Source organism: Notothenia rossii (genome assembly GCF_949606895.1).
Source record: "Notothenia rossii genome assembly, chromosome: 2".
NCBI classification, from domain to species: Eukaryota; Metazoa; Chordata; class Actinopteri; order Perciformes; family Nototheniidae; genus Notothenia; species Notothenia rossii.
Genome location: NC_136904.1, coordinates 6,293,704 through 6,309,741, shown reverse-complemented (window position 1 = coordinate 6,309,741; position 16,038 = coordinate 6,293,704). Strand labels below are relative to the sequence as shown.

Genomic DNA, 16,038 nt, shown 5'->3' with positions numbered 1-16,038 from the left:
GTGAAACAAAAATGACAGAAGGTGGTGGAACTTATATCTGTTTACATTCAGAACGCATGATCCTTCTGCTTAAAACAAATGAATATCTGACAGGAAATAAGAATGAAAACATAATTGAGCGTCAACAGGAACAGGGAGCCTCTCCTGTGAATCCTGACATGTGTGTTTTTAGGGGATGGACTGTGAGTGTTTTCATTGCTAAACACGTGACATTTCACACAACGTCATTTTTCCGGGTAAAGTTTGTAGAAAGTTTCCCAAATCAAAGGTATGTCATATAGGTGAAAAAATTAAAGAAATGGGAAAACTTCAAATGTTAACAACTGAAAAGAAGGTTTAAAACCCAGATAACACGTGTTCACATAATAAAACAACTGATTTATTTGGATTTTTTTTCTAAATTCAAGTTTAATAACGTGTATTTTTTATCCAATCTTGACGGATTCAACAGTAAAACAAAAAATTAAGTGCTGTAGATATGTCATTAAATATAGTCTGTCAATATTTTTCTTTCTTTAGAAATGTCATACATTTGTAAAAATGCACAAAACCTAGAAGCGAATTTCTCCAATTTCAGTTTCTATAACAAAAAGTGAAACTCAAAGATATTGTTTATTTCTATTTTAAATAACATGAAGCAGCAAACCTCAAATGTTCAAGTGCTGAAGATAGAAAAATTTGATCTGTGTGTTTTAAACATTAAAGTTAAATCGTTTATTACCTGTCCCAACAGTTTGACAAACAGTTCCTTTACTTCAATATGTCTTTCTGTTGATTATATAATAATATTTGAACCTGCAACGTATTCAGATGGAAATGAGATACTCATTCTGATATAAATTGTCTTTTTTCCCTTTTTAATTAATGTATGTATATGTTCCTTATTTATTAAAGACATCATTATAAATACATTTATGAGTTTTGATTTCATGGATGTCAAAATAAATGTTGTCGTGGAGGTAAGTGAACTCAGATTCAAATCAAATTGGCATTATTGGCATATCAAAAACAGTATTGTCAAATACAGTTACAACAACAAAATAAATAAAAATAACACTATTCATACATAATACATGTGGCACACAGCAAACAATAATAAATGCCAACAATAACATGTAATTAAAAATAACTCACCATTCTTGTTTTTGCCACAGATCAGATGCTCGTACCCCTGCAGGACCCCCCACAGCTCCGCGTCGCTGTTCACGGTTCCCTCCAGCAGCTCCACGGTCACCGGGCAGCAGGACATCTCTCCGCCGGGCAAAAGCTTCTCTTCTTCGGCCAAACGCACAACCCGCACCGCCCGTCCCACCACCTCCTCCGTCAAACTCTCCACACATGCTGCGAGACACACTGCCGCGTACTCATGCACACGCACCGACACACGCGTCTCCACCATCCACCTGAAGAAGCGGCCAACGGACAGCGTGAGCCCGCAGCGCGCGGACTTCCCTCTCTGGCGCGCGGGGTCCCCGGAGCTCATGCAGTGCAGAGACACCGCCTTCACTGCCGAAGAGATGCACTTGTCGGCCAGAGACCAGCTGAGCACCAGCCTCACCGCGCTCTGGACCTCCAGGCGTGTGCACCGTCTGTGGAGCTCACTGAGCCGCTGCGCCTCGCGGGAGATCCGCACCAGAGCGCGCCGCAGCAGAGAGGAGAGCCGCTGGAGAGCCTCCTCTGTGATGGATGTATGCGAAACTTTACGCACGACTTCCTGCAGCTCCTGCTCCGTCCACGGGTACTCCTCCACCTCGGGCAGGCGGGGACACTTGAGCAGGAGGTCCGAGGCGTCCTCCGGTAATGAGCTCACCGTGTCCCAGCTACCGTCCCTGCTACTCAGAGAGCCGCTGTGCCGCTGCCAGGCTCCCCGCGGAGGAGTGCTGTTGTGCGGCGGAGACTGCCTCGACCCACCGGATGAGGACAGGCTGAGGGACGGGCTGAGGTCCCCGGTCAAATAGCCCGGATCCAGGCTCAGGTCCTCCGGGTTCTTCACCAAAACACTGCTGGACATGATGTAGATTTGTTTTACGCACAGTGGAGTAAAACGTTTTCCATGAAGTCCAAGTTTCCCTGGAAGAAGTTCAACTGCCCAGATCAGACAGCTGTGCCACAACTGACCAAAACATGAAGAGGAGAGAGAACTGTTTTACGCACGAACCAATCACATCCTGACTTCATAATAATAACAACACAGGTGAGTTTACCGATAGCGCCTCCCTGTGGCCAAACTAATGATTACAGAACTGGGTAAAAAAGCTTTTAAATATGCTGCCCTATTTTCTTGGAATAATGTACAGAAGGAGCTGAAACTGTCAGATTTGATCACTTTGGGGGAATTCAAGCCCATCTTGAAGGACAGAGAACAAGAATCCATTGGTCGATGTGATTGCTCGTATATCCCATAATTGAAGTCGTTTTAAATTGTGCCAGTTTTTAATGATTGGTTAATGTGCCATTTAATTTGTGTTTTACGACCACTGCATGTATTGTCTGTGTTTTATCTGTTGTAACTTTGTTCATGCTAACCTTCTTGGCCTGGTTGCTCTTGGAAAATAGATTTTAATCTCAATGAGACTTATTACTTAAATAAAGGATATATATTACAACAAAAACTGAGGCTGAGTAACATTTACTGCTGTTTGTTATGGGTAACAAAATGAAGATGAAAACATGTCATACCATTTGAAGCACACTTAATTTAAGTATAAAGATGACCTCTCCAAAACAAATGCTGTTCCTTGAGTGTGGCTATTAATATCATATTCATTTATTTAAATGGCAAAAATCAGGAACTTGGTTTTAAAAATTAAATGAAGTCCAATTGTTAACTTCTCTACTAATCCTATCAGTCACATGTACAATTTATTGATTGCTGATTGATTGCTGATTGATTGCTGAAGATACGTTTTCTGTTAAACCACTCATGTTTGTACTTGCTTAAATATAATGTTGAGTGGTTTATTTATACCAAATAATCACATTTGAAACGTTGTTCCTAAGTGTTGTGTGTCAAAATCTGAATATACGAAGTAAATACATCTGTTGAATAAATGTAGTAAAAAGTACCAAATTGTCTTCCAAAATGTTGTTGAGCAGCTAGAAGTATAATGAAGTATAAAATGAAAATACTTGGGTGAAGTACACGTTTCCAAATGTGTACTTAAGTACAGTACAGATCCAGATCAAATCAAACAGCTTCTTTCAGCACACACAGAATAAACACACAAAGACTCAAGAAGGATAAAAGTTGTATTGTTTCAGCTCCAGGATTTCATCACTTTCTTCAAACTCCTAACAAAAGGTGCTGTAAGTTTAAATATACAACACATCTAAAGCCAAGAACATTCAATGAACACTGTGTTTATCCTCCACATTCTGACATGAAGTGCTTGCAAATGTCATCCTTCTATAACTTATTACATTTAAATTGTAAATAGCTGCAAATTGGTTCAATGGTGGCTTCCTTGATACAGATCTTTATACCAGATGGACTTTAAATACAGTCAAATTTCATAAAAAGCCAGAACATATTCACACAATTCAAAAACAATGGTATTTAAATTGCATGACTTTGAATATTTCCAATCCAATTTGTTGTCATTTGGATTATTTCTACACTCTTTTTACAACATTTCTACTTTTCTAGACGATGTCTCGTAGTCATGCTTAAACCTAAAACGACCACAAGATGTCAACCTTTGACTATTTTCTAAGCACAGAGCTGAAGAAAAGGGAAAACTGCTTCTAGCTTCTCTACAATACTGTACAAACACAATGCTATTCTGACATCCACATTCTCCTCTGCACGGCTCAAAACACAAAATGGCTATTTTCAACCGTTAAAGGAGCTCAGCAAATATTACAGTTCTTGAAAATCGTTGAGCACAAGAGCGGTGCATTTACAAAGAAGATAAAACAATAAATTACTGAAAATGAAAAAACTAGCTCAATAGAGTGGTGCAGGAATGAGTCCTTGGATCAACAAATTACTCAGCATTTTATCCCTTCCTGTTCCCTGGTCTGGAGGTCAATGGTTTTCGGACCATACCAAGTTATTAAAGTACATACTCTACCAAGAGTTGAAATACAGTATTTCCAACTTCTAGTTTGAACGGCCATTTGGAATTCTGAAAGGGTTAGAGAAACACTCTTATATATTATAAATTGGCCAAGCAGTTGTTGTGAAATATTGTCCATAGCCTATAATGTTAATCATCCCCAATTTACTGCAACCTATGCTAACTACGCAAATGGCAAGTTAGCATCTAACAGTTTCCTTTTGCTGGTGACCATTACTTTACATTTCTGACATAAAACTTTGGGGTCCCAACATTTGCAGTTTGACATTGCAGACAACTATCTAACAAGTGTCTAAATGAGAGGCCTACGTCATGTGACCGTGCTGCAGTTCCTTTATAGTCCTACATTAGCGTGTTACTTCAAAAATCATAAATTCATGTTAATATGTGGACTTTATCCTGCTGAACAAAACGTGTAAAATTCATAAACTTTGAGATTATTTTCTCCAATAACCCTAATTGGAAAAATCCTATTGGCTTTTTGTGGAGGGAACCAGGGTGTGTGATGCTGCCTTCAGGGTACTACTTCAAAAATAGGACATCCCTGTACCACTCTATTGGTTTCAATGTGTACAATCATGACAGTGAGCCAGCTCACCATCTCAGAGGTTTCAGTCCAACAACTGAAAAGTTGCTTTTTGTCCTCGTGTTAAATTCCCCCGTTGTTGTGCAGCGTTCAAACACCAACAACGTCCACAGAAGAACTGAAGCTGATCCAAATAAGGCATCAAGACATTAGTACAAAAAATAAAACTGTTACTCTGCTAGCAAACATTTTACAAAGGCCGACTGAGAAACACTTTTGTTCTCTCACGGAAAACGTTACAAAACTACAAAAAAGTAAATTTTATTTTAAAGGGTGATGCCTCTAAGATGTCCGTATGCTTCGGTATAAAACTCCATCAAAGAGACTTTCGGGTATTTCAGAACAGGAAACATTTCCAAATGTCTGTGTAGCTGCGTCTCCTCTTCATTATAAGATTTTTAGAGAAATTGGCACAAGTTATCAAAATGCAAATAACATGCAAAGTGAGAGAGGTGTGATTTAAAAAGGATTCCATTGTGACTTAGAAAGACGATGTTAGGTAAGTTTGTTCTGCAAAGATTCTTGGGTTTACCTTGTGTTAGTTAAGTAATTAAATACTTAATTATTTTCAAATCAATTTACACTATTATCAATATTTTTGGAATTGAACACATTCATCCCGTTGGCACTATGATGACATTTGGAAATAAATATGATACTGCAATATAAATGAGATTCAGGATTTTGGAGGGAATGATTATTTCCCCTTCATAATAGCCTATACTAAAATGGTCATGGTTGGGATTTATCTTGTATGGATTTACACCAAACAAATATTAATTTCTTAAAACTGTGGAATAGTTTCTGCAGCACCATAACACACTGATTACAGGGAGGCATGTGGCGCAGTGGACTTCTGCGATGGTGTTCGGATCAGGTACAGGTTCAAACCCCACTACAGTCACGGCCCCATACACACGGCGGCGTGCGTTGAAGCTTCAACGCTTCTGCCCGTTCACTTTGAATGGAGTGACGTGACACTTCGCCGAACTGCATTGTGGGAGCGTCGCTACGCGTTGCGAAAGTTGAGCAATGTCCAACTTTTGAAGCTTCGACGGAAGCGTCAGCCAATCGAATCATATGCCAGTACAAGCTCTAGTCAATCAAACCGCGTGCTTGTGTGTCCGGGGCAGGAGATTCATGCGATTGGTTGTTGGTCGAGTTTCAGACACGCCCACCGGCAAGCTTCAACGCACGCCGCTGTGTGGACGGGCCGTCAGCATGTCGTTGTGTCCCTGAGACACTTCACCCCACATTGCTCCTGTGGGAATTGCCCCACAGTTTTGAGTATTTTAAGTCGCTTTGGATAAAAGCGTCTAACATGTAATGTAATAAATGACTAAAATCAGATTTTTTTGCGAAGTATTCTGTCTTTAACAAAAGTTGCGCCTCCTCGCTCTAATTGACACTTATTTACATTTTGATGAGATTATATAATTGGTTTTACTAGGGTCAGTATTTCATCTACATAAAGTTGGAAGACAGTTCAAAAACACAATGGCCACATTTCAATCCCAATTATATCAAGCGCCAAAAAACACCAACATCCTACACTTCCCATAATGCAACACAACATAATTTCTCATAGTCCCTCCCTTCCTGGATAACATCCCACATATTTTGGACTTCAAACCCTCAGGTTGCAGATTTACTTGTAAAGATTTAAATTAAGTAGGATATGATAAGCAACATTTAACAAACTGTCACTATTATATTATACATACTTGAATACCTTATGGAGGAAATATTCTTCGTCATAACGTTTTTTAGAAAGTTACAGAAAGCTAGTTGTTTACCTCGTCTCTAAAAAGTAAGAGAACCAAAATGATTATTGTTCCAGAAACTGATGAAACATTTTTAAGTGATTATTGCTCGATAATATTTCTATAGTTCTTCGCCAAAATTCTCATGTCATCCATCCACCAAAGTGCTTAATCTGTACCTTTACAGAACATTTAATGTACCAAACAAAGCCGATTCGTGCAGATAATCAAATAAATCGCTGCTACTTTCAAGGAATATTCAGAGCCTTAATTTCCTCGGATGCTTCCCAGGAAAATCGACAAATCATATCATCAAAATAATTACTGGTCCTAAAACTGATGACACATTTTAAGCAATTATTGCTTCACATTGATAATCTGACAATACTTCTGTAGTGTCTCACCAACATATTACTGTAAACCTCCAAAGTGCCTGAATCTGCAGGTAATTTAACGGAGCTGATGCATGATCATTTCAGATTGAATGAAATATCCGCAGCCTAAATTTCTACCAATGCTTCCTTGGAAAATTGAGAAATATATAACCAATGATAATCTGACTATACTTCTGTAGTTCTACATCAACATTATTTATGTAAACCAAACATTTAACGCTTCGTGCTCAGAGCAGATTTCATGAAACCTCCTCCGCCTGAGTTTCCTCTGACGCTTCCTTTGAGTCCTGGTTCTGGTTCTGGTTCTGGTTCCTGTTGCCGGGCAGATTGGAGGCCTGCTCCAGCAGCTGCTCCAGGTACCGGTCCTCCGCCCTCTCCTCCTCCGCGGACAGACTCTGCGGGGGGCCGGGGTGCATCACGGGGGCCGAGAGGGTCCGCGGGATCCTGCAGGAGCGAGGGGCCGCGAGAGAGGAGTCGTCTGTGGAGGAAGGGGAGCGTTGATCTGTGTTTTTATCTGGGGTGTCCTCCGGGGGCCGGTAAGGCGGAGGGCCGGTCAGCGGGGAGCCGTCGGGGGGGAGCTGGCTGTGGATGATGACGCTGGACTCCTCCTCCTGCTCAGGGTCCAGGTCCCGGGGGTCCTTGGAGGGGCTCTGGTCAGGGGAGTCGATGATGTTCAGGCTGAGGCCGGCTGCGGAGGTCTTCCCTCTGGGGGGGGGCAGCTCGAGACCCAGAGGCAGACGGGGACGCTCCTCTGGCTTTCCTGAAAAACAAAACAAGTGCATTTAAGTTGGTGGTTCTCCAACTTCTTGAATCTTTTTTTTTCTCCAAAGGGGGTTTGGAGAAAAAAAAGGTCGGGCCCCCCCCAACACAAATAGTCACGTAATGGGCCAAGTTAACACTTATTAAAATACATCAATATGAATCTGAGCATTCCTTTCAAAAAAATAAATAATAACTTTGCTAGAACAGTGAAAATAAAACAATGCTCCAGAAGTCTGTGTGCTCAAAAATTATAATAAATAATACAACTGTGCAATCCCTTTGCTCGATCAATAACCTATAATACTTTGCCACTTTGCAATCTGTGCAAAGAAATGAAAAGAAAGAAAATGCTGATATGTCTTCACAGCATTAGTGGCTGCAAAGAGCACTGCACATGTTTTCAAATCTGGGTTTCAGGCTTGACCTTCCGTCCTCATTATGTGCACTACACACCTGTGTCCTACAGCGCTCTCGTAGGTTTCTCAGTGTCACTACACGACACAACAGTTTAGTGTTTCCGCCGGTCATGCCGACGTCATAACATTTTTTTTTGTCATAACAATTGTTCCTCCTGGTCTCTCGCGCCCCCCATGTCATGCCTCTGCGCCCCCCACTTTGAGAAACACTGACTTAAGTTCATGTTGTTGATTATAATTGACTCAACCCATAAAGGGAAACAACTAGATTCCCCAAAGCATTCAATTAGCATAACATATTTTGTATATAAAATATATTTTTTGTTCTATTTTTTACAAAAACACCTGTGATATTTCAAAAAAACTGCGAACTGGGTTCAAATTCTGAAAGCAGATGGTTAAGATATTTAATTATGTGAAGCATAATGTAATATTATAATATTAATATATTATATATGTGTATATAAGGTAGAGATGTTGTCCTCTGAAAAGGTAAAGAAGTCATGACTTTAAAAAATATCCTCAAATAATTATGTTTTTATTTATGAGTGTGTGTTCAGGTTCAAGCCATGCAACACACTCAGGGACTTTCAGTGAGTGTGTAGGTGTGTTTAGGTGTGTGTAGGTGTGTGTAGATGTGTGTAGGTGTGAGTAGGTGTGTGTAGGTGTGTGTAGGTGTGTGTAGGTGTGTGAAGGTGTGTAGATATGTGTAGGTGTGTGTAGATGTGTGTAGGTGTGTGTAGATGTGTGTAAAGGTGTGTAGATATGTGTAGGTGTGTGTAGGTGTGTGTAGATGTGTGTAAAGGTGTGTCAAGGTGTGTGAAGGTGTGTGTAGATGTGTGTAAAGGTGTGTAGATATGTGTAGGTGTGTGTAGGTGTGTGTAGATGTGTGTCAAGGTGTGTAGATATGTGTAGGTGTGTGTAGATATGTGTAGGTGTGTGTAGGTGTGTAGATGTGTGTAGGTGTGTGTAGATGTGTGTGAAGGTGTGTAGATATGTGTAGGTGTGTGTAGATGTGTGTGAAGGTGTGTAGATATGTGTAGGTGTGTGTAGGTGTGTGTAGATGTGTGTAAAGGTGTGTCAAGGTGTGTGAAGGTGTGTGTAGGTGTGTGTAGGTTTGTGTGGGTGGGTGTAGATGTGTGTAGGTGTGTGTAGAGATGTGTGTGGGTGTACCTGGAGGAGGAAGGTCGAGCTTCCTCTTCCTCAGCTCCATCATGGAGCTCTGCAGCTGCTCGATGACCTCGTCGTCGCTGAAGTAAAAAGTCTGAGCGATTCTCTCCTGCAGAAACTCTCTGAGCTCCTCCAGAGACATCTTCAACATGCGCCCTGCACACACACACACACACACACACACACACACACACACACACACACACACACACACACACACACACACACACACACACACACACACACACACACACACACACACACACACACACACACACACACACCAACTACAGTAACTACATTCATAATACTTTTTGACTTATTCTTTAATCAGACAAATGATTATTGATTTCAAAATGACTTTTTTTAGGGTTTCTTGAATTCAATGGATGATTATGAAAGTTCCAGTCCTTACTCTTGTGTATCTTCAGGATGGTGTAAGACATGGCGGTGAGCAGCCTCTCTCCCTCCAGGATGAAAATGTCCCAGAGACGAAGAGTCAGCGTGAACGGCGTCTGCAGGAAACACAACAGATCACACACCAACAGACGGAGGAACAGCTTCTATCCGAGAGCTCTCCATCACTCCCACCCCTGTCCAACTAGTACAGGAGCTAAGACCCTAAGAGTTGAGGTACCCCTACCCGAGGTAGAACAAAGATCATCTTCTTACATGTTGAACACAAATACCTGTACTTTCTACTTCTTACATGTTGAACTCAAATACCTGTACTTTCTACTTCTTACATGTTGAACTCAAATACCTGTACTTTCTACTTCTTACATGTTGAACTCAAATACCTGTACTTTCTACTTCTTACATGTTGAACTCAAATACCTGTACTTTCTACTTCTTACATGTTGAACTCAAATACCTGTACTTTCTACTTCTTACATGTTGAACTCAAATACCTGTACTTTCTACTTCTTACATGTTGAACCCAAATACCTGTACTTTCTACTTCTTACATGTTGAACACAAATACCTGTACTTTCTACTTCTTACATGTTGAACACAAATACCTGTACTTTCTACTTCTTACATGTTGAACTCAAATACCTGTACTTTCTACTTCTTACATGTTGAACACAAATACCTGTACTTTCTACTTCTCTCATTTTCCAAACAGGCTGGTTCCTTTAGTTTGAATTTGTGTTTGGTGGCGTGATCATTATTATTTAGAGTCATTGCGTGCCTATTGATTTGAACACGATCCGTGTATCCATCATTTCCTGGTCTTCTCTAAAGAAGAGGGACCAATGAAAACGTTGTCATGTTGCCGTTGTTCAGCATGGAAACATTCATTAGCTAACAATGACATTATTGCTCTATTAATATAAAGGGAGGTCAGGTACTCTTTAAAACAGCTGGGAGTTATGGGTACTTTTTACTGAAGTACATTTCAAAGCCTCTTTACTTTTACTTGAGGAAAGAAAGTTTAGTCAGTACTTCTACTTTCACCAGAGTATTTTTAAACACGAGTATCTGTACTTCTACTTGAGTAAAGGAAGTGTGTACTTTTGCCTTCTCTCTCTATATCACTGCCACTTCATTCCCTGTGTTTACGTCAGAGTTTCACATCTGCCTCTTTCTGCTCGTGTCCAGAGTCAGGAGGTTTATTGGTTTGCTCTCAGACCTCAGAGGCCCCGGGCCCCTCGCAGTAAAGTGCTGACAGCGGCTAAAGCTGCCAAACCACCACCGCAGGATTGTGGGTAAGCATGGAGGAGACTAATAGCAGTTCAACTTCACAGCTCTTAATGCTCTCTTATAAAGTCCCAGAGCTCAAATATCAACATTTTCTGCTGAAACCATGAAAAATTATCTTTATAAGAAGGCAATTCTGTTTTGGTAATAACTTGCTGTTGTAAAGAAGTGATGTTTTCTGTCGATAAAGTTTGACTTACTGTGTAATGTTGACTATTTATTTAGGTGATATCCACATTAAAACGACTCCACGGATTTGATTTGGATTCACAGCGTATAGTATGAGATTGTTTTTTTAATAAAGAGTCATTCAAAATAAGATATTTAAGGACAGTTTCACACTTTTCTTTTTTTTTTCTATTTATACACAGAATTCACACACATAGCGGTCTTTACAAACACCTTTAAAGTAACGTTTTTATATACTAATAATTGTATATTTCCGTATAGGAAGTTTATGTATTTACTTGGTTTACAATAATTGTGATTATTTATTTATCTGTTTTACTAATACCCTTTTTTTTCTTGGGGAGTTTACATTTGTACCCGTATTTTATTGGAAAAACAAAATGAAAATAAATGGGGGAAAAAATTGTTAAATAGCCGTTTTCATGTATTTGTCTGTCCTTAAATCAATAATAAATTAATTGTAAATTGGACATTCAAATGTTACTTTTCTTTAGGTTTCCACCCAAAAGATTCATTTAAATACGAATGTAATGTAAAGGACACTCTTAATCTGATAAAAAGATCAGACGTTGTCCTGTGAATTATGAATTGTTATCTTTGTAATGATATTATATCTGTCCAAATGTGACTTTACATTTTTAACTGGTGTAGGAGCCAATTAACACTGTGGGTATAAAGGTAGGAACCGATGTTTGTGGTTAGAGGTTCCGCCGGAAGGCCATACAGTTTTTGACAACATGCGGAACACACACGGAACACACAGGGAGAACACATGAAGAACACACACGGAGAACACATGAAGAACACACACGGAGAACACACACACCGCGTGTTTCTCAGGCCGTTTCTCAATCTCGAGGATACTGGCTTCCAAGCCAATATTTCAAGGATGCTACGTCATCAAGTGGCGCAGGAGGACTGTTCCAATCTCCAGCATACTTGGAATTATTTATGTTGAAACCGTTAGAGAGAGTGGCACACTTGTTAGCCTGTTCCATTCTTCTTCGTTTTCCGAAGCCGTGGCTTGGAAGTATACTTGCTTCGTTTCTGAAGGAAGTGACTTGGAAGTACGCGACTACCAAGCCAGCATCCTCAAGATTGAGAAACGCCCGGGGTGTTTCTCAATGTCGAGGAAGGCTGCTCCGGAGCCACTATTTCAAGGATGCTACATCATCGAGTGCTGCCGAAGGACTGTTCCAATGTCCAGGATGCTTGGAATTCTACCGAGGCCGGAGTCCTTCGTTGCGGGAAATTTCGAGGCTGCACATGTGTAGATCTTAAAATCCCCACAATGCTTTGCGCACGGACAAATTTCCCAAATCTTTGGTGGAAATCGTGATCCATTTAAGGCGGGGCCTCGCAAATGACGCACACCTGCACACCTCTCAGCCTGTTCCACAATTCTTCCTTTTCCGAGGCGAGGAAGGATTCTTGCCTCGCTTCTGAAGGACTTGACTCGGAGGGACTTGTCCTACCAAGGAAGCGTCCTCGACATTGAGAAACACCCACGGAGAACACACACGTAGAACAGTGACACACACACACACAAACATTTGCTAAAGGCATTGTGTGAACCGTTAATATCGTGTATGGTGAATGAGAAAACCAAGCAAGTTAAATGGACACCAGTGAAAAGGAAATAAATGGACTGTATTTAACTGGAAACTTTGTGTGCGTCAATTACGCCAACATAGCGGATCCTCAGAGGCTTAAAGCGTTGGCTTAGCCTCTACAAGTGGAGAGGAGGTACAGTACAATCATTTAGTTTCTGACCCTGTCGATGAAGCACTGCAGGAACCACTTAGTGCTGTAGATCCCCGCAGACATCTGCTCCCTGTCCTGCAGACAGAAAGAGAATCACATTAATATCACAACCCCAACCCCAAACTCTGTCAATGAGTACTTTCTCAAATGTGGCTGTATCAATAAAACGTGATGGATTGACACATCTGACATCTTGTTGCTGTGTCTTCTATGTTTTTGTGTCAGTGAGATCTCACCAGATGTTTCTTCAGCTTGGGGATGAGTTTGGAAATGATCTGATCGTGATGAGTCTGAAACCGCTGCAGTTTGGGGAAACCCGGGACAAAAAACCCTGAAGACGAAAGAGAGGAGAGAGGCCTTTCTTAGTCACACTTCAGATTCAAACATCGTCATTGGCATACAGTCGAAGTATTGCCAAAGCATTTTCAGGAATATTGATGAAAACAATAAACATCTTTACATGTTCATTCTGAATACCGTTAGTATATTGGTTTTGAACAATAGCAGAATTAAGAAACATTTAAAAAATATGTTTTAAAGGAATCATAATTACTATATTTTTAAGTCAACAAAAACAATACAAAAAGAGCGGCTTACTTAACCCCTAATCTGATAAATGAAAGCAGTGAAATATTACATTTGATTTGATCTCTTATCGGACATTTTACTTTAACTTCTTATATTTATATGAGTATCAATTCAATTTTTCTAATTTATGTTTTGTTATTCTTAAATGGAGCGACTATCACAAAACCCAATTTCCTCCTCTGGGATATATAAAGTATTCTAATTCGGAATAAGATCAAAATAATAAACTCAAAATCACGTCACAGTTCCTTTAGAGGGAAATAAGTCCAACATTTATTTCCTTTTTCTGAGCATTTCACCTTAAAACAGATGCATGAGTCAGATTGGATGTTCCTGTGAAGCTTGCTGCTGTTTCTCACATACACAGTGTGTGTGTGTGTGTGTGAGTGTGTGTGTGTGTGTGTGTGTGTGTGTGTGTGTGTGTGTGTGTGTGTGTGTGTTCTCACCGTGCATGCCGTGTGTGTGGTGTGTGTGTGTGTGTGTGTGTGTGTGTGTGTGTGTGTGTTCTCACTGTGCATGCCGTGTGTGTGTGTGTGTGTGTGTGTGTGTGTGTGTGTGTGTGTGTGTGTTCTCACCGTGCATGCCGTGTGTGTGTGTGTGTGTGAGTGTGTGTGTGAGTGTGTGTGTGTGTGCGTGTGCGTGTGCGTGTGCGTGTGTGTGTGTGTGTGTGTGTGTGTGTGTGTGTGTGTTCTCACCGTGCATGCCGTGTGTGTGGTGTGTGTGTGTGTGTGTGTGTGTGTGTGTGTGTGTGTGTGTGTGTGTGTGTGTGTGTGTGTTCTCACCGTGCATGCCGTGTGTGTGGTGTGTGTGTGTGTGTGTGTGTGTGTGTGTGTGTGTGTGTGTGTGTGTGTGTGTGTGTGTGTGTGTGTGTGTGTGTGTGGTGTGTGTGTGTGTGGTGTGTGGTGTGTGTGTGTGTGTGTGTGTGTGTGTGTGTGTGTGTGTGTGTGTGTGTGTGTGTGTGTGTGTGTTCTCACCGTGCATGCCGTGTGTGTGGTGTGTCAGCAGCTGCGACAGCGCCCAGAAGGCGTCCTCCTCGTTCAGGAACATCAGCAGCAGAGCGGCGATCTGACTCATCCCCTGACAGTAGCTCACCTCCTGCAGGACACAGAGACAGAAACAACAAGGGGCAGTCAGCCGTGACGGGGACATATCCAAAGTAGAAAGCTTTAAATGTCCTTTTTTGTCAGCGAGCAACTCAAAGATATTCTCAATGATATGATATCCCAAGGAGAAAAGCAGAACATCTACATTTGGGTGCATTTTGTGAAATCCCTGAATGAAAAAACACGTTTACGATTAAATATTTATCACTAAACTTTACGACTAATCGATAAATCCACTAATCGTGGCTTTAATAAAACGACAGCTAACAACATTAATTAGTTTCAAGAGCAAAGCATTTAGAAACCTTTGCACATTGTTAGAGAACAGAAAACACTTATTTGATATCATTAGTTACGTGTTACTTGTAGCCCTTGTGGAGCTCTGAAGCAGTAATCATGATAACAGAATAATAAACATCCCAGAGGCTCTTTCTCTTAAAGTCCTTTAATGGCTGAATATAAACGAGTATTAAAACAAATGTGTGGATTATCCTGCATGCTGTGCAGATCCTTGCTAGAGTAGACTAAGATGATGCTAACGTTAGCGACACACAGGATGGGCTGTTGTGTTTGATTAGCTAGTATTCTTTAAGGGGCAGCTTTGTCTAAAACAGGGGTGGGGAACCTCCGGCCTCCGGGCCGTATACGGCCCCGCGAGACCATTTGGTACGGCCCTCGAGGTAATTTATAAACACACGCAAAAAAGAAAAAAATTCAAGAAATCTAGACCACAAAATAATTAAACAAGCTTGTTGTTCCTGGCCAAGTTCAGGGTCCTTGAACACAACACGAGCCTAACGTGTCATCACGTGGTATATGTCTCGTCTGACAGGAGTGTAGTTCTAACGGAGAGCACCAGAACGCGGCTCCGGGCCGGGACTTCACAAATTGCAGTACCCATAAGGAGCCGTACACATGCCGCAGTTTTTGCGTGGCTGTGTCTTTAGTTGTAAGCCCAGTGGCGATCTGTTCATCTGTCATACTGATCATACAGTCAATAACTTTTTTGTTATTAGCATCTGGTTAGCTAGCTATGCTAACGAATATAAGAAGCTTTTTCTCCAGCCAATGAGGTAAAGGCATAGGTATACAAAACTAATATGACAGTAAAAAAAAGTTGTTATTAATAAACAAGAATACAGTTTGAAAGGGAAGTGATTTGTAAAATATCCATAAAGAAAAAAATCTGCTTATAGTTCTGTTTCATATGGATGTTGAGAGATGTATCCATAGATCTCTTCATGTTGCTCTCAAAGTGCACCAGATTGATGCTTTTAACTTCAACATTTAAAAAAATCTTCCTGGTGATGCATGCCCCCAAACCACCCCCCCCCCCCCCACTTAAATCATGTCCACATGGATATGAAACTAAATACATTTGCACACATCTTGTGTCCATATCTTTCTGTGCATGAATGCGCGGGCCATGGTCAAATATCTGGATTAAGACGTTGCTTTTTCTTTGCACAGCATGAAAGAAAGGCGAAATGAATGGGCTTTGATTTGAGTTTTTTAAGCA

General features: G+C 40.9%; 2 protein-coding genes across 3 annotated transcripts in view; both read right to left on the bottom strand.

The window, feature by feature from the left end:
• Positions 1 to 3,021, bottom strand: part of LOC307028232 (ankyrin repeat and BTB/POZ domain-containing protein 2-like) — a 21,156-nt gene extending 18,135 nt beyond the window's left edge. The window contains exon 1 of the mRNA XM_079663087.1: positions 1,135 to 3,021. Coding sequence (XP_079519213.1) covers positions 1,135 to 2,011 — 877 coding nt within the window. The 5' untranslated portion in view covers positions 2,012 to 3,021. The remainder of the gene's footprint in view (positions 1 to 1,134) is intronic.
• A 210-nt stretch (positions 3,022 to 3,231) lies between these two features.
• LOC307028237 (USP6 N-terminal-like protein) overlaps positions 3,232 to 16,038 on the bottom strand; it is a 31,616-nt gene continuing 18,809 nt past the window's right edge. For both annotated transcript variants that reach the window (XM_079663091.1, XM_079663092.1), the window contains 6 exons: positions 14,391 to 14,511; positions 13,065 to 13,159; positions 12,838 to 12,903; positions 9,587 to 9,686; positions 9,175 to 9,327; positions 3,232 to 7,583 (listed from right to left, as the gene is read on the bottom strand). In XM_079663091.1, coding sequence (XP_079519217.1) covers positions 7,063 to 7,583; positions 9,175 to 9,327; positions 9,587 to 9,686; positions 12,838 to 12,903; positions 13,065 to 13,159; positions 14,391 to 14,511 — 1,056 coding nt within the window. In that variant the 3' untranslated portion in view covers positions 3,232 to 7,062. The remainder of the gene's footprint in view (positions 7,584 to 9,174; positions 9,328 to 9,586; positions 9,687 to 12,837; positions 12,904 to 13,064; positions 13,160 to 14,390; positions 14,512 to 16,038) is intronic.